At 40.2% G+C, this 17,475-nt stretch overlaps 2 protein-coding genes across 2 annotated transcripts; both read left to right on the top strand.

Annotated features, from left to right (window-relative positions):
• The first annotated feature begins 8,157 nt into the window (after nucleotides 1–8,157).
• LOC115013957 (uncharacterized) lies at nucleotides 8,158–12,114 on the top strand. The gene is made up of 6 exons (XM_029440539.1): nucleotides 8,158–8,205; nucleotides 8,446–8,542; nucleotides 8,760–8,853; nucleotides 10,378–10,708; nucleotides 11,376–11,516; nucleotides 12,088–12,114. Exons 1-6 carry the CDS (start codon nucleotides 8,158–8,160, stop codon nucleotides 12,112–12,114), a joined length of 738 nt encoding a protein of 245 aa, XP_029296399.1.
• A 2,270-nt stretch (nucleotides 12,115–14,384) lies between these two features.
• On the top strand, nucleotides 14,385–17,199 carry gcnt4a (glucosaminyl (N-acetyl) transferase 4a). Its single transcript, XM_029440086.1, has 3 exons — nucleotides 14,385–14,469; nucleotides 14,794–14,864; nucleotides 15,272–17,199. Exon 3 carries the CDS (start codon nucleotides 15,273–15,275, stop codon nucleotides 16,548–16,550), a length of 1,278 nt encoding a protein of 425 aa, XP_029295946.1. The 5' UTR covers nucleotides 14,385–14,469; nucleotides 14,794–14,864; nucleotide 15,272; the 3' UTR covers nucleotides 16,551–17,199.
• The last annotated feature ends 276 nt before the right edge of the window (nucleotides 17,200–17,475 follow it).

Raw genomic sequence — 17,475 nt, 5'->3', positions numbered from 1 at the left:
ACTCCAACAACATATTACAAATGACAGCCTAATAATGAGCTTCATGTGACCTTCTCTATATCGCTCATTCACACATTAAATCAACAATACAAATACAACTACGGATTCTACAAGCATTTCGCTACATTTATTACTGAGTTTATGTCCGTACAGAGCTGCAACTTACCCACAGCAAGATCGTTTGCTACTGAGAGATATGCAAAGTGCAAACTGTGAGGGCGCCTTCGTCATGTGTTTCTTAAATTCATCACGTTTTCTCTCAACAAATTCAAGCCGAGTTTCACAGCTTTCAGCCGGGTGGAGGTTGGACGGCGAAACACTCTCCTGGGACTCAGTAACGCACACAAAACCACTTGTTGTCGCTGCGGCTGAAACACTTGTAGCTGCTGAATCATCTGCATCAGGACGATGTACCTTCACTGCCGCGTCACATTTTTGATTTCATTTTCTTTTAACTGACCCTGTCTACAGCCATCGATCCATCTTGTCAGTTGACCGTGCAGATCATTTATGACGTAAGATCGTAAAACAAACCTACGTAGCTACGCTACATCTATGCTACACTCTATATTAGTCATTTTTAAACAATTTGAGAAACACTTTAAACTTAAAATATATTAATTTCAAATGTGACGTTTTACCAATATACTCACGTACCACTAGCGGTCGCTGGACCACTCTTTGAGAAAGACTGCTATAGCACATGCATGATGGTAGTTAGCTCTTGGTTAGTGACCATCAATTCATGCTACTTTTTACGTTGTGTTGTGGGATGAAGGTGGATAAAATGAGCCCACTACACAGGCTGCAATAATTCTCACTACACATTTGAACAACACAACACAGTGGACGACACACTTTGTCCTATAGTATAGTGTCCATATAGTATAATGGACAGTGGACTTCAGAAATGCCATAAGCTCAAAGGTCATTAAAAGAAAACCAGCATAAACATGACCGTATGAATCTCAACATTTCACTGGGGATTATTGGTGTGAATGGGATCGTCTCCCAGTGGAGAGTTATGCAGCAGACAATACAAATATATACTTTCTGATCTTGTGTTTGCTGCACTGAGTCTACAATATACTCTGTCTGCAGACTGAAGCCCTTTTATGACCTTATGATTCAGAGTACAAAATTACATTTTGTCTCTTGACTAACTAACTATTGTGTTGTAGACCAGCACGTCAGATTATTCTGGTCACTTGGACAGTTTACATTAGTTATTAGTTAGAACATTATTATTTTTTATTTCAGAAACGTGCAAGAGGATATGAAACCAATCTGCGGTGCTCCTGAGGACTTTCTGACCGGTTTGCATAGTCTTTATTTTTTCCTATGCTATTTCAGTATCTTTCATGTTTGTTTTGCATGATATGAATTTTAAACCTTACTATGTAACAACAGTTTATCAGTTAAAGGGTTATTATTAAAGCATTTCAGCATTGAACTAGTGGTAAGAGATGGTGATTTAAACCTATCCAGGAGCATTCCACACAGAAATGAGATCGAATTCAAAGCTTTAACTTGAAAATGATTCAGGATCCTAGTTTCAAAACTGTTTTGAAAGTCATGTACTGTATATCACAGAACAAATCCCTGTTTTGCAGGTGTGGAGGTGAAAGAACAAGAAGTGCAGAGCATCCTGAACACGTACAACAACCTTCTGTATTTGACCACCAGGTGGTCCTGATGGTTCAGTTGCTGCAGCTGGTGATAGTTGTACAGTTATGTTGTATCATCATGTTATATTCATGTTAGTCAGAGGGGAACCATCTGATACTATCTGTTGCACTGTATCACTAATCCTCAATGAAACACAGATCAAATCACTTCGACTCATAGTGCTCTTATATTGTATTGTATAGTGTAACATATATTTAGTCTTATTTATTTTGCATTATTATTGTATTGGCCCATGTCAGATCAACTTATATTTTATAATGATATTTTTGTTGTTGTTTTTTTTTGCATTCAAACATATGACAAGCAGCAAAACACTGACATTCTACATATACTTACGGTTAGACAATGTTTAATACATGAACTAATATTGTACAATACATAATCAAACTAATCAAAACATACTAAATGTATATGACATTATGAGAATGGAGATATACATAGAAACAAACCTTCTCAAGACAAACTGACAAAACAGACATGACAAGTTCTGTTCAGGGAAATAATTGAGTCCATGGACAGTTAATATACCAGCTGTTTATAAACTGATACTTCATTTGTTTTTAATGTTTGACTAATATATGACAATTCTGTTTGCCAACCTACATCTTTAACTGACTAGGCTTCAGCAGTGACTCCCTCTAGTGGTCGTCCTAAAGTGAAACACTTATAGTTGCTGTTGATGCCATGACACACTTGTTTGTAGTTCGACACAAGCATTTCTATAATGAAACTGGAGAAATGCATTTACTTCATCCCCATGATGATACAACAATATGTACAAGTTGAATGTCACTTTATCAGCTTTGGGTTAAGAAATAGATTTGCAACTTCTGCTGGATACAGTTAAAAAGAGACTGTTAGTATGTTGTTTCTTCAAACAAGTGACAAAAACTTCTGGCAGCCATGTGAATTAGGACTCTTGGTGTAATTCCAAGAGTAAAGGCAGAAGTATAATATATATATATATATATATATATATATATATATATATATATATATATATATATATATATACAATATAAACCTCCTGAGGAAGAGGTTAGGATAAATGGATTGAGAGTTTGGCAGTGAAAACTGCCGAACATCTCCTACCAACAGTCATTTAGCCATGACCACCACGCTAACTATGCTTAGTTAAGTTTTGTACCACATGCACCACATGAGTCCTTTTTGTAGGTCATATGTAAAGAATTTAGAAGACAATGACAAAGGATGTCAACCTGCCAGAAAACATTTGTGGTACGTTTGAGAAGGCAATGACAAGTAATAATAATAATAAGCTTTATTTGTAGAGCACCTTTCATACAAGAATTGCAGCCCAATGTGCTTCACAGCAAAAACATAACAAAATTATACAGAGCATTTACAGTACAATAATCACAGTGTTGATGTGAAATAGCATTAAAGAATAGTATGAAATAGCAGAATAAAGATGGTATAAAATAGCATTGGAAATCATAGCAACTATCAGAGCCATATTTTGAAAGCATGAAATCAACAATGGGCCCCTGTGGCCCTTCAACTGGTTTACTCCCTTTGACTGTTAAAGGTTTCAACCCATAGCTAACCGGGCCTACTCTGTAGGACTTTTTCTTTATCTTTCGGGTCGCCGCCGGGTATTCTATTCTTAAACTAATGTCCTCCGGGTCGCTGCTGGGTAATTATTTTTAAACTAATCTCCTGACGTGTGTAGTTGTTTAGTTTGGAGGACTTGTCTCGAAAAAAAAAATATTTTACAGAAAACTGAATCATTTTTGGTCTGGAGAAAAAAGTGAGCAATCTGGAAATACCTTTAAATCGTTATCTGACTCACCTCTGTATTTTTCTTCCAGAGACATTGTGGAGATGATTGACAGCTGTAATCAGGAGCATGAGAGGAACAGCGATGGATCAACTTCAGATGATGACTCTTTAAGCTTGTTGCATTATCTTAATGTCTTCCAAAGCTCAGGGGCAGCTGAGGACATGGAGATCGGTCATTTAGATTCACAATTTCGCAACAAAGAGCAGAAAACGAAAGTGGAGAGAGAGAAAAATCGACTGAAACCCCCTGAGCCCGGGATGTCCAGCTGTACCCAGTCTGCAGCAGGCTATACATCTCAATCAGGTCATTATAAGTTAGAAACTACTGAAACACTGCGTTACAGCAGCGTATTACTGCCACCTTGACAAAAAAGATTTGTGCAGTTTCTTTTTTACAAGATCCTTTTCACATTACAACAAAACATTCTTCATGTTATTATGTCATGTTTTCTATCACTTTATTTATTATTACTACATACCTTGTGTTTCTGCTTTTATAAGAAATGTTTCTTGCATAACTACACATGACTTAATCCTGTTACATCACAAAACTTTCTCATCACAAAATCAACATCTCATTAAAACAAAAACAGCAGTCATATAGCATGACGATGTAGACGTGTTGCAAAGTGTTGTCATTGCACAATGAAATGTACACAGAAAGTACTGTAAAAGTTCTTAATTTAGGATAGAAAATAAGCAAATATTAATCGTTAGAATGGGCAATAAGATAGAACAAATTATAGAAAAGTATCACTAATGAAAAAATAAAAAGGGTTAGGGTTAGGGTTAGGGTTAATTAATTGTTTTACGTTTATACTAACTACAGTTAGTATAAATGTAAATATATATATATAAATATATATGTGTGTGTGTGTATATACTACAGACATATACATAAAAAAAATATACAATATGTGTAGTATTAATGTAATATTTAAAATAAATGGAAATGGGAAACTTTTGTTTTAGTGGGAATGAGCGTTTGGTATAGTAATGTACAAAACCAGCTTAACAGAAAGTTCAATTTATTTATTTATGGAGGAAGAGTTGAGAGTCTCTCTCTCGCAGATACTTCTGTATTGCTGGCCAGACAGCAGCAGGGTGAACAGGCTGTAGCTGGTGTGGGTATTGTCCTTTAATATCAAGGTAAAACTGAACAATGTGGCATCTAGCAATAATGATAAAAGATGTCCTAATAACACGTGACCACAGTAATTGAAAGTATTTTTCCCTCTGATTTGCCATGTTTTATCTTGATTTATTTTATGTATTCGTCTTCAAAGCAGCAAAGGTCTCACACTGTGTGAAAATCCCCAACAATATTAACAAGAGAAATGCAAAGGGAGAGACTCTTCTGCACAAAGTATGCAAGAGAAAAGATCTGGAACAAGTCAGAGCGCTCATTCAAGCTGGGTTCAGCGTCAACATGGAGGATTATGCAGGTTTGTCACAGTTTAGACACTTGATCACTTCTATATTCTGACATGTGTGTTACTCATGAAACCCACTGAATTGTCAGGCTGGACAGCTCTCCATGAGGCTTCAGCTGTTGGTGATGCTGTGGTGGTTGAGGAGCTGTTAAAGGCTGGAGCTAATGTAAACGCTAGAAGCTCTGACGGTGTCACGCCACTACATGATGCCGTTCACGCTGGACACTATCAGGTGATGTAGAAAGTCTGAATGAGACTTTTAAGATGTAGAGTACAGCTTTCAGTAACCCTTTCCACAAAGTCCTGGCATCACTTCCAGAGTAGTCCTGTTGCTCACAGGCTTTGGCAACTTGGTGTTATCTCTTGTCTTTGTAAAAAAGATATCCCTGGGGTTTACAAAGAAAGATGAATATTTACTACGACACTTGGTGAAAGAATATGAACCCTAATGTAACTGTCCCCTTTCCGGATCCTTATCTTTGCCTCTTTTCTTTTGGGATCGACAGGTTAGATGTGCTATTGTTCTGTCTGGACGAGACATACTGACATTACCAGCTGTTCAGACATGCAATGAAGATCCAACATGATCATTTTGCTTTAGTCGTTTGGGTTTTACAGTATAACGTTTGTGTAACAAATGTGACTGGTAATAGATTTGTGTTTTCTTACAGAAATGACAGTTTTTACATACATACTGTGTGTATATATATCTATATGAATATATGATTATTGCATGCATAATGCATCCTGAGAGTTGCTTTAAACTTTCATAACTCATAATATTGTCTTATAACAACATGAATATGACTGTAATGCTATACAACAGGTCTGTCAACTTATCACAAATGCTTTTAAAATAAACTAGAAAAAGCAAGGGTCCCAAAGCCTTGTAGAATACTCCTCTTTGCAATGATTGGGTCAGACAGGACATTAGCATGTTTAACAATCTGCCAACGATTAGTTGCATGTTTAGCATCCAATGAGGGCTCTCAGCAAGATGACACATGAGTCTGCTGTTCATAACCTTTGATATCATCCATGACTTTCAAAGTCCTGAATGTAAACCGGGTTGCATTTAATATATTGTATTGAGTCCTAATTAGATTTCAGTAGTGACTAATGATTTCAAGATGTTTAAGAGGACAGAGACATTACTAATTGGCCTGATATCCAGTGAACATATTCAATGACTTAGACAGATGGAGAATGTGTGAAATGTTACATGTTAATTCACTGTGAAAGCTTAGAGCAATTCTTATGATGCATGTGTTATATTGTGTAAGGCTGGTACCCACCATGGTTCGTAGGTAGACAGTTTCACAGTACATTCACATTCACATCCCATGACTGTGTGTGTGTCATCAATCAGCCACAGCAGCGTTGGAATGGGCAAGATAACTTTTATACTTTAAACATGACACGATAGTTGTCAGTCGTGACGTCCTCTGTGGTTTTGAGTCTGTTCGCTTAATCACATGAATCACTTGGTGTGTTTTGTAATGAAAGGGCTTCCATTCATCCGCCTTGTTGGACGTTGATGTTCAACAAGACTGCCTCCAGAGAACACAGGAGCATTTTTGTACAATATTAAAAATCCACTTCCTGAAATGCATGTGTTTTGTGTAGGTAGTGAAGCTTCTCCTCGAGTTTGGGTCAAACGCCAGTGACAGGCATGCCGGTGGCCTCAGTGCACTAGACATGGCAGAGGAGGAGAATATCAAAGAGCTGCTCTTTCTCCAAGTATCTTCTGTTATACATGAGGCGCCTGCACATTACAGACAACCAGGTAACCACCTTACACATTGATACTGGACTTCTCAACACAGTCTCTGTGGAGCAAATGTGATCTGAGTCTTATATTTGACATACAGGAAGTATGATATATCTTATTTAGTGTAACAGCAGCTCAGCAAATGCATTTTTGTGTTGAGTATTGTGCGTACTGATTGACAGGAGAAGTGGATCATGTTGGCAGAGTAGTTTGTCGAGCTGTTTTGATGCCTTTTTACAGAAAAACTTTGAAATACATCACCACCTTTCAGGCCTCAGGGAGGTCTGCATTCGATACAGAAAGCCTGTGTGTCGTTTGTGCACACCCCATCAACATCAACAGTCTGGGACAATAATGTGTTTTACTTTGAGCAGTGCAGAGATCCTGAGAGTTCAAACACCAGCTTGTATGTCAAGAAAATTCATAAGATATCAATGTTTCCCTTATGTTTACTGCTTTGGAGGGGCGCTCACCGTGCGATGGGGGGGTGTCATGGCGCGGGGAGATTGCGTGCGTGGCGCGGTTTCTATTTAGTTATCCCCTCTCCTTTCTTCCGCTCTGTAGGTGTGTGTGTGTGTGTGTGCGTGTGCGTGTGTATGTGTGTCAGCTGCGAAACCCCGCCCTTCGCAAAACGGAGCCGAAGGAGAGAATGTGAAAGCGCAAAGTAGACAGTACAAACTGAAACGTGCACATTAATTAGATCAATAGCATAAGCGTTTAGTTTATTTAATAAAAGAGACCTGTCAATGTGAAAAGTGAGTTGTGAATAAAAAATCTATTATTTCTTTTGAAATTCGAGAAAAAAGAAAATAAACACCTTGAATTTCAGGCAGGACGCTGCGCGCCAAGACAATGGTAGGGGAAACACTGGATATTAAAAACCAGGTTTGCCAATAGTGTTATGACAAATGATGTAGGAAGTTTAAATCAAGTTTATTTAGCAGTTTTTATGTTTCTCTTTAAGAAATATGTGATGCTAGTAGGCTGGCAGAGTGTTGAATATTCACAGTATGATAGTATGATTGTGATAATTCACAGAGTTGTGCATTGACAAAAGTTGCAATCAACAAACTTGTTTTGTCATGTTGCCGTTTAAGAATTACTCATCAGTTGATTTCACCTCAGTGGATTAAAGAATGTACAATGTGTGCACTTAAATTTGGTCTGTGAACACATTCTCAATGAGGTTAAACCGTTTGAACTGTGTATTTAAAGTTGTATCACCTAACTACAGAATAGGACTTTAGGCAACAAGTTGACTCTTACATTTGTTTCAAGATCTGTGTAAATTGTGCTGGATCTATTGCTTAATTCAAGTTTAACAAATCTAAAGACTTCTGATTTCTTACAGTGGTGATTTCAGCTGAAGTTTTCTTTCAGGTGACACATCTTCAGAGGCTCAGTGCCACCCACAGCTCTCCTGCCAGAGCAGCTTCTCTCCCAGCTGCAGTGACACGACACATGTACGATCAAGAGCCTCAGGTGACAGAGACGGAGCCAGGGAGCCTGGTGACATTCAGCAAACGAAGAAAGACACCACCACGGAAAATGTGAGAGCTCTTTACACTTCGAACACCTTTAGACTCAAAAGTGCATTTGTATAAACTGAGGCTAGATTAAATGTACACCAATTATGGCGGAAGTCCAGTCATTTGCCTTCTCTTTAAGAGACATGCAGCATCCCTTTATTGAAAGAGTCATTGGTTTTGCAGCTTTGACGGGTATTTCTCACTGATTATCTTTTCATAGCTGAGTCATTCAGAGGCCATAGCAGTGGTTTTGGAGGAGATGGGCAGGAAACAGACAGAAATATCCACTTGGCCTCTGACAAGTCCGGAGGATGCAGGTAGAGCAGCTGCTAACGGTGCAGCCTGTCAAATCACTCCTTCACTGACACCATTTACATGCCAATGTTAGAAGGACACACACACCATAATTAACCAATAGGATCACTGGCAATACGACTGAACACGAGATGATACGAGAAAACATTTCAGCTTGGTTTCAAATAGAGGCCAAGCAGAAAGATGCTGTGTTTGTACTGCAGTTGTGCTGTTTTCCAGGCAGACATCATGCTGCTCTATCACGGATCCAGAATGTGCTGATTGACGTGCTCACCAAACAGCATTCGGAGAAGGATCTCGCCCAAAAATACCGGTCAGTTAAGGAAGTTCTTTCATCCTTGACTTAAGTGAAGCTTTGTGAGCCAGCAGAAAAATAATATTGTTTTACACAATGGTTTCATTTCCAGAATATGGCAAATTGACATAACTTACTTTAAGTGTACATGATATGCAGTGTTTCCCCTACCATTGTCTGGGCGCTGCGCTAAACGCTTATGTTATTGATTTCATTTATGTGCACGTTTCAGTGTGTACTGTCTACTTTACGCACTCACATTCTCTCCTCTGCTCTGTTTTGCGGAGTCTACGCTGCCGACACACACACACACACACACACACACACACACACACACACACACACACACACACACACACACACACACACACACCTACAGACAGTGCAGAGGAGAGGGGGCACATAAAACGAAAACTTAAATACTTTTTTTTTGAACTAGCAAAACTAATAGAAAGTTTAGGAAGCGTGCCTAAAGAAAGGTCTCAAAACAAAACAAGCATTGGAAACCATCACCTTCTAAATAATCCTGGCGTCTCTTTAGTCTGTGTGCCATATCACCTCACAGTAAACTAAAACACGTATTCTACACCTGCTAACACAACATGACAAATGTATCCACACTTAATTACTTTCCATTTCACCTAACCTGCACATGTTTGGACTGCAGGAGGAAACTAGAGAAGATCTGAACTGGAGCTTGAGCGACACACCTTGTTTTTCTTCCGACAATAAAAGTAATTGTACAAAATGTTCCCTAGACAGTTTCCCTATAAAGCTTATATAATATAGAATAAGAGTGTTAGTAGATTAAAGCAAATTTAAATGTACTTTTAGACATCATTCCTGTTCTCAATACTCACAATCTCAAAGGTCATTACTGTGATCTGAGGACATGGTGGGAAAGGCAGCTTTACAGCAGAGTGTAGAGTTCCAAGTGTTCCACAGTTAAGACTGATGTGGACGTTTTGAGTGCATTCACACTCACTCTCCACATTTCCTGTCCGTCTTCAGCTGTATCTAAAAAAAAGCCAAAAGAAAATGTAAAAAGTTGCTTCATTATCAGATCTCTACAAATGGTGAGTAACATGTTGGAATAGGTTATGGGTGTGATTGCCAAGTTAAAAACAACACCCACGCTTCACAGTGGTGGGTGTACATTTATCTCAAGATCCTTGTACTTAAAAAACAATAAAACCACAATAAAACGATAAAGACTTATATTGTCGAACAGTTGTTTGTGTGTTTTTATTGTTTTTTGAGCTGCCTTTATTGCCATCTGGTGTGATAATAAAGTCTGCTTGCTGTTTCTCAGTCTTAGCTGTCTCTGTTACTGTCATCTCTCTATAGTAGAGGTAGAAATTCTATGTTTCATGCTTTAACATTGTTGTTGTTATCCACTGCTGTGAAGCTGTCTTTCTCTGACCCTGTGTGCAGTCTTTATACATGTTTTTAAAGACACAACTGTCACCCTGAATTGTGTTATTATCATTGAGCCAGCACACCACTATGTAGTTACCAGCAGAACTGTTTGATTCTCTGCAGGAGTGTGTCCGACTCCCTTCGACAACGTGTGTTGAAACTTCAACTCGTCTCCCTCGCTTCACGTCAGAGGAAGTTGGTGGAGATCCTCAAGAAGCAAATGCATTTGGTAGAGGTGTATGTAACCATGAAGGCCAAACTTTCCACTCAGCCTGCCAACCACCAAGGCAGTACAGGAGTGAGACAGCAGCCAGATCACTACTCCACTCCAGCTTCTAAAGCTACAGAAGCACACAGCTGTGATCACAACAGTCAAAGACAGGAAAGCCGTCCACCAGTTACACCAACCGGTCTGTTCAGACCAGCACCTCCAAACAATGCCAAGGACCTCACAGTGCCTCGGCTTCCTGCATCCTTACTTACTGCCACACACACTGATGTGCTGAATATTAAAGCCAGTAGCTGTCAGAGCAGTGCCCCACAACCAGGAAATACTTTACAACACATCAACTTTAAGAGGAAAGGAAATAAAGCACTGATACAGTCAAGAGCTGAAGACAACAGCACACATCTCTCTCAGCTCATACAGAGGGGAGCCTTGCCATCCGGGAGTGCTCTACAGCTGTTGTTGAAGGTCAGGCAAAGCTCTCCTCTTAAAAACTATTTAGTCACGTGTAACAGCTTTTTCTCGCCACAGTTGTCACTAAACACTAAATTGTCACCAACCTGAATAACTAAACTGAAGATCTTTCCGAATGACATGGTAATAATTATTATGTGGGGAAAATGTTGTTTTTACTAACAGACTCCTACACATCTTAATTATTAGAACAGTCCATGAAAGGATTCATCCGCAGACACATACATTTGTTTGATTGTGGCATCACAGGCTCCCATCTGCGACGAAAAAGAATGACTGGCTGCCATTCTACCTTTTACATATAAACAGGGCTCTGATAAACCTTTTCTCTGCAATTTGTTCTAAAAGTGCAATAAATGATAGTCTACTGTCATCCCACATTGCTACAGCACATGTGTTTCCAACCTGTTTGTCTCTGCAGGGTCACTGGCACCTTGCTCGTGTGCTGGGTGATGGCTCGATAAAGGACAGCAAAGGCAAGATGCACTTGACTCCAGAGTGCTGGCTGGAGTCGATCCTTGGTAACAACATCCCTGTCAGCTCAACGTACGCCTGGGACAAGGTTAGACACCAGGCTGCCCTAATCTTATCACTGCACTCAAAACATGAGAATATCTGCAGAAAAAGGTTTTTCTGCTTTTTATTGCTACTTGCAAACACTAAGGCCTACGGCCATGTTCAGACAGACAATGGCACTCTTCATTCATTCCTATGAGACCGCTACAGGGGGCTTCTGGATGAAAAGTTAAAAGTCCCCTCTCATTGTATTCTAAACAGCTGTGCAGTGTTTTGGGCATCTGATAAGCCTTGGAACTCATGGATCTATTACACCGCCGGGCCTTTCTGGCTGTACCTGAAACAACATGGAAACACCAATTCACACCTTGGCTTTCAGTATTTTGCCTTTAATCAAATGCAGGAAAATGGGTAAAACATGCAACAGAGGTCCCCAGGGACATTGCAATCATAGTATTTAGTATACATCTTAACCACAAGGCCACCCAGATGCCTACCTTTTTTAAACTCTGGAATTACTGTCAATTTGCACAACACTTTGGTTCACAGCAAGAGACCGTGTATTGACAACTAGAGGCCAGATCATCATTTTGCTGTGAATCTAACTGGCCTTCTAGTCCCACCATCAGATCAACACGACATAAGGGGAGTTAACCGTACAAAGATAAAACAGGAAACAGTACAAACGGATCGTGACAGTTAAAGGAAACTGGAGAAAAGTCATGCTGGCACGAAGCGAACATGCAAACTTCACACAGAGGTTCCAGCCAACGGGCCACACTGTGCTGCCAAAGCTTGATATATCTTCTTCCTCTGTTGTTGTTAAAAACACATGAATGAGCCACTCTGTTGCACTGGCTGACATGTTCCTTCATTACCATGAACACACACACGCTACTTTATTTCTACTCAATCCCACATACAGCGTCCTGCTGCCACAAATTCTCTCTAAAGCACCAAATGTGGATGAATCATTGAGCATCTCATTTAATAAACGACACAGACATGGAGTCAGAAAGTATTGAGCGACTGACTTACACATTGTTTGGGGTCATTTAATACAATTATGCATCTTTGCATGATTTGAACATTTGCCTTCTAAATAAATGTGGGCTTTTACTACTGACACACTTCATAAATCAATAATAAAGTTTATAATATATTAATTATATATATATTAAATATTATCTAATTAAATGTATTTGTTTAGCACTTGTCAAAACCAGTGATTACACTTTATGCTTTATGGAAGGCAAAGAAAAAAGGCAACACGATAAACTAAGTGAACAGAAACACTTTCCCAGGTAGCAAGAATACAATGAAATTAGGCCGTACAGTACATACTGTGGTGTACTACAAAGCTGCATTTGTAGTTATTTTCAGTTTAATTTCAGTTTGTGGTGAATCCAGGGGGATTATAGATGACTGTGAACAATCAGCTTCCTTCCTTATGTGTTGGTTCACATGTCTGCGGTTTCCTGCCTGCCAGTAGGGGTCTGAGGAGACAGGGCAAGATACAGCATTAGGCTGTAAATTATTGAGTGTTTGCTGTAGAGCTGTGCAGCAGCACACACACTCCTCCTCCATATCTTCCATCCCATTGAGAAAATTAAAAAAGCCTGTTAAATGGTTGCTGCTGAAAGACATTTGATCGGCCCTCAGGGTTCACATATCCCACCCAGGATACTTTGACACTCATTAATAAGTCATCATTCATAAACGGACATGTCAATGGTGTTAATAGATATTTGTGATGAAGTCCTCCCACTGTTTGCCCAGGTGACGTTCAGAGACAAACCTTTGTCTTATTACTTATTGAACATGGAGGCTGAAGGAGGGTCACCGCAGACCTTTCCTGAGGACGATGTTCAACACTGCAGAGCTGCTTCTTCTCAGGAGGTGCTGACCACAGGTCTGTTGTTCCTGTCTGCTGACAGTATGAGTGTCTGCCTATTCCAGCCTCACTTCCACAAACAACCTGCCTTTGACATTTCCTTCACAGCAACTCCAACAAGTAAAGAGGGCAGGCAGACAGCCACTGAAGCGTGGCTTTTTCTATGTCAATAATTAATCACTCGCCTCATACATCTCCCACCTGCCGTTTCTCTCAGCACTCTTTCAGACAGCCTCATTAAAATGAATTGTCCATTTATTTTTAAAGGGACTTGATATGTAAAGCATTGTTTTAAATGTCTTTCTATTTATGCAGAGGCAGCCAGTCTGAGAAGTCTAATGGAAATCAAGATCATCCACCTGGTGGATGATGAGGAACTGCTGCCAAATGCTATAATGGACTGTTGCTGGGAGAAACTCTTAAAGAAAGAGTCTGATGACTGGGGGGGTCAATTATTCTAATTATCTCCCCCCACATGTTGTCCATAACTGTTTGTTTTGAGATTATCACTTTACTCATTATGACTTCCACTGAGTGATCACCAATGGGATTTAAAACTCTTCATCTTTCCCGTATTACACAGGTGTGTTGTTCCCATGTGTTTGTACTTCAGCTTTCATGCTGTAACTGTTTATATCACTTTAAAAAGTGCAAACTCTATTTGTCAATGTGATGGTATGTTGTAGTTTACACTGTAGCCCTAAACACCCCGTTTACTTCAAGTGTATTTGCATTAAAAACGTCATCTTTTGAATATAAACCAAAACAATAAAGATGCTATTTAATAAAGGTGTGGGATGTGTCAGCTATGAAGTCCTGGCTGAGGCCCTGCACACCCCGAGATGCTGTACACACGGATACATTGATGATGTGAAGCTGTGTTAGAGTTATGAGAAGCTTTGCATTGGTTGTGCTGAACAGGGTTAATCATTAGTGAGTGGGTGCTAAATGTATCGGGTGCTGGAGATGTGCTGCCTGTGGCCGGGCAGTGGGCGGACTCTCCCCCCTGCCCTGCCACTCCTCTCCTCCCTGTCGCTCCAGTCCGCGATGGAGCCCCGGACATAGCAGACGGGACTCTCGGCACTTTCTCTGAGCGTGTCGTGTGGTAAGTTGTCTGCTGCCTCGCCTGTCCTGTGCTGTTCATCAGTTGGTAACCGTAATGTGTGTAGAGAGGCTTCAGGATAGGTAGTGGTTGTACAGTAATGTGCCTCATTTTGGAGAAAAGGGACATGTTTCAGACGTCCGGTACGTAATGCAGAAAGAAATGTGGTTCCCGAGTGGAAACGCTCCTTTTATATAAAGCAGTAGGTTTTCCAGACAGTTGCATTGAATGTGTTTAACCAGTTTGTGTTGCGTTATCACAGTATTGTTTTCCTTTCCTTGTTTTTACCCTTACACTTACTGAAGACATGTTTCTCATTATATTAAGGTTCTTATGTGGAACTGCGGGAGAAGTTTGCATGGCACGAGAGCCGCTCAAAGACACCTTTAGAGAGCAAGGTAGGCTCATTTAGACCACAACAGGTTCTACACCCAATGAATTTCATTCTGTTTGCTTTATCTGACTTGCTTCCTAAACAGAATAAAAACAACTGCATGTCTTATGTTAAGCTGCTGTGTTTATAAAGGGATTATTTGAGAGAAATAAGTTCCAGTGCTGTGACTGAATTAGATGTTTTACTTGGGATACCTTTTAGTTATCAGCTCAAAGAAAGTCATACACCTTATTATACATGTAAAGATAAGTTATCTAAAAAGGTAGTACAGTAATAGGCTAGCAACACTTATTAGAAATGATTTAGATATTTAACTGGCATATCGCTTCTCACACAGTCAGGTACCGTAGTTAGCTCCATCATATCGCCTGAGTCCTTCTTTTCACCTCTGTTTTATCCCTTTGTTCCTAGAATGAAAATAAGATGTGCCCACTACACACATAGATTGAGACACAGGTGCTTCCTGTTTTCTCTGTCTCTGCTGGCCGTCTGTCTGCTCAAGCTGGTCTACATTAAGGTGACAGTGAGGGACAGCGTCTACATTGAGCCCTATGGAATCACTGTCAGCTTATCCAGAAGGTATGACATCAACTGCACTGCCATCTACGAGCTGGACCCTGTGGAGATAGGCAAAGCTCTGGAGATAAAACGGAAAATCATTGTTGACGTGGATGATGATAGCACCGTGAGTCTGACCTCAGACTGCCAAACATTTATCAAAACAAGGGGTTACAATGAGGCTCCAGTGTCGGATACAGAGCGGAGCTTCCCTTTGGCTTACTCCCTGGTGGTGCATAAGAATGCTCCCATGGTGGAGCGTATTCTTCACGCGATCTATGCACCTCATAACATCTACTGCATTCACTATGATCAGAAGTCCTCTCCAGCGTTCATAAAGGCCATTACAAACCTGGCTCAGTGTGCTTCAAATGTGTTCATTGCCTCAAAAGTGGAGTCTGTGCAATATGCCCACATCAGCAGGCTTAATGCCGACCTAAACTGCCTCTCTGACCTGCTGAGGTCAGAGGTCAAGTGGAAGTATGTCATCAACCTGTGTGGCCAGGACTTTCCTCTCAAGTCAAACCATGAACTGGTAATGGAGCTGAAGCAGCTGAATGGCAGTAACATGCTGGAGTCCAGCCGGCCAAGTGAACTCAAGAAACAGCGCTTCAGCTTCCAGCATGAGCTGAAAAATGTTCCTTACGAGTACCGTAGTCTTCCTGTCAAAACCACAGTGCCCAAAGATGTCCCTCCTCACGGTATTGAGATGTTCATCGGGAGTGCATATTTTGTCCTGTCACGGGATTTTGTGAATTACATTATCAGCAGCCAGGTGGCAAAGGACTTTCTGGCATGGTCTGCTGACACATACTCACCAGATGAACACTTCTGGGCCACTCTGGTCAGGGTCCCGGGGGTGCCTGGACACATTCCCAGGTCAGAGGCTGACATTACAGATCTGAGGAGTAAGACACGACTAGTCAAATGGAACTATTTAGAAGGAAAACTTTACCCAGCCTGCACGGGAACACACATGCGGAGTGTTTGCATCTACGGAGCGGCTGAACTTCGCTGGCTCCTTAACTATGGCCACTGGTTTGCTAACAAATTTGACCCCAAAGTGGACCCGATCCTGATTAAGTGTTTGGAGGAGAAGCTGATGGAAAAACGTCAAAACGTGCAAACATGATACTGAAGGAAAGAGGAAATGTGACCAGGAGAGGAGAGAGTAGGTCCAGTATTTATTATGTTACTAGGCAAAGCTGCAAAATTACATCAATCAACTTAATCTTTGTAGGTAAGCACAATTTTGAGATGCAGGCACTTTCATTTTGTTAGCTTTCCTTGCAAACGTTGAGCTTGTATGACATTTGTCTGATGGTATTGCTGAGGGATTCAAATAGTTTTTCCACCTCTTCTACATGATGCCATCCTGTCGCAGCAGGAGTCTTTCCACATTGTTTCATTCTAATTATTTTCAGTCTGTAACTTTCACTTACCACACGAGGCATTTAATCAGTAACAGAAGGAAATGAAAAAGTGCCTTTGTCTAAAAGATTAATGGGTTATTTGAGGAAATGCCATCCTAAAAACAAGTGCCACTTGATATCCAAATAAAGTGTCCACGTTGATCCCAGAGACGACTCTTATAATGAGAGTAGGAATACCAAAGACTCATGTTGTCCTCATGTATTCTGCAAATCAAATGCTCCACCAAGTTGGATTTCTAGGTTTTTTTGTCATGAAAATAGAAATTGATTTGGAAAAGTTTAGATTGATATGACAGGTTGTGATTTCTGCTGATGTATTTATTCCTGAATAAAGTATGATGCTTGTGATGGTTGTTTGGCCTGTAGTTGTGCTCTGAACAGACTTTTACTGCCTCACGTGCTTGTCGGATGGTCTGTTTCAGAAAGTTATTAAAACTGTCGGCCCCACCCCTGACTGACACAGCCCACAAGATTCTACCATTAGACGACAAGCACTTGGTTTGAAGCATACTGAGGGACTACTTTATGGCAATATTATATTTTTGCATAAATAGGATTAAATACCTTCATTTCCAGGTATTAAATTGACTGGATTAGTCAGAAACAGAAATTCTTGTCTTTATT

The sequence above is a fragment of the Cottoperca gobio genome, chromosome 9 (assembly GCF_900634415.1).
Source record: "Cottoperca gobio chromosome 9, fCotGob3.1, whole genome shotgun sequence".
Classification (NCBI taxonomy): domain Eukaryota; kingdom Metazoa; phylum Chordata; class Actinopteri; order Perciformes; family Bovichtidae; genus Cottoperca; species Cottoperca gobio.
This window is presented reverse-complemented; position numbering and strand designations above follow the sequence as displayed.

Coding starts and splice junctions, on each gene's coding strand:
- LOC115013957 (XM_029440539.1), top strand. CDS start 8,158: ATGTACGATCAAGAGCCTCAGGTGACAGAGACGGAGCCAGGGAGCCTG. Junction 8,854..10,377: donor GATCTCGCCCAAAAATACCG/GTCAGTTAAGGA, acceptor GATTCTCTGCAG/GAGTGTGTCCGACTCCCTTC. Junction 10,709..11,375: donor ACAATGCCAAGGACCTCACA/GTGCCTCGGCTT, acceptor TTGTCTCTGCAG/GGTCACTGGCACCTTGCTCG.
- gcnt4a (XM_029440086.1), top strand. CDS start 15,273: ATGAAAATAAGATGTGCCCACTACACACATAGATTGAGACACAGGTGC.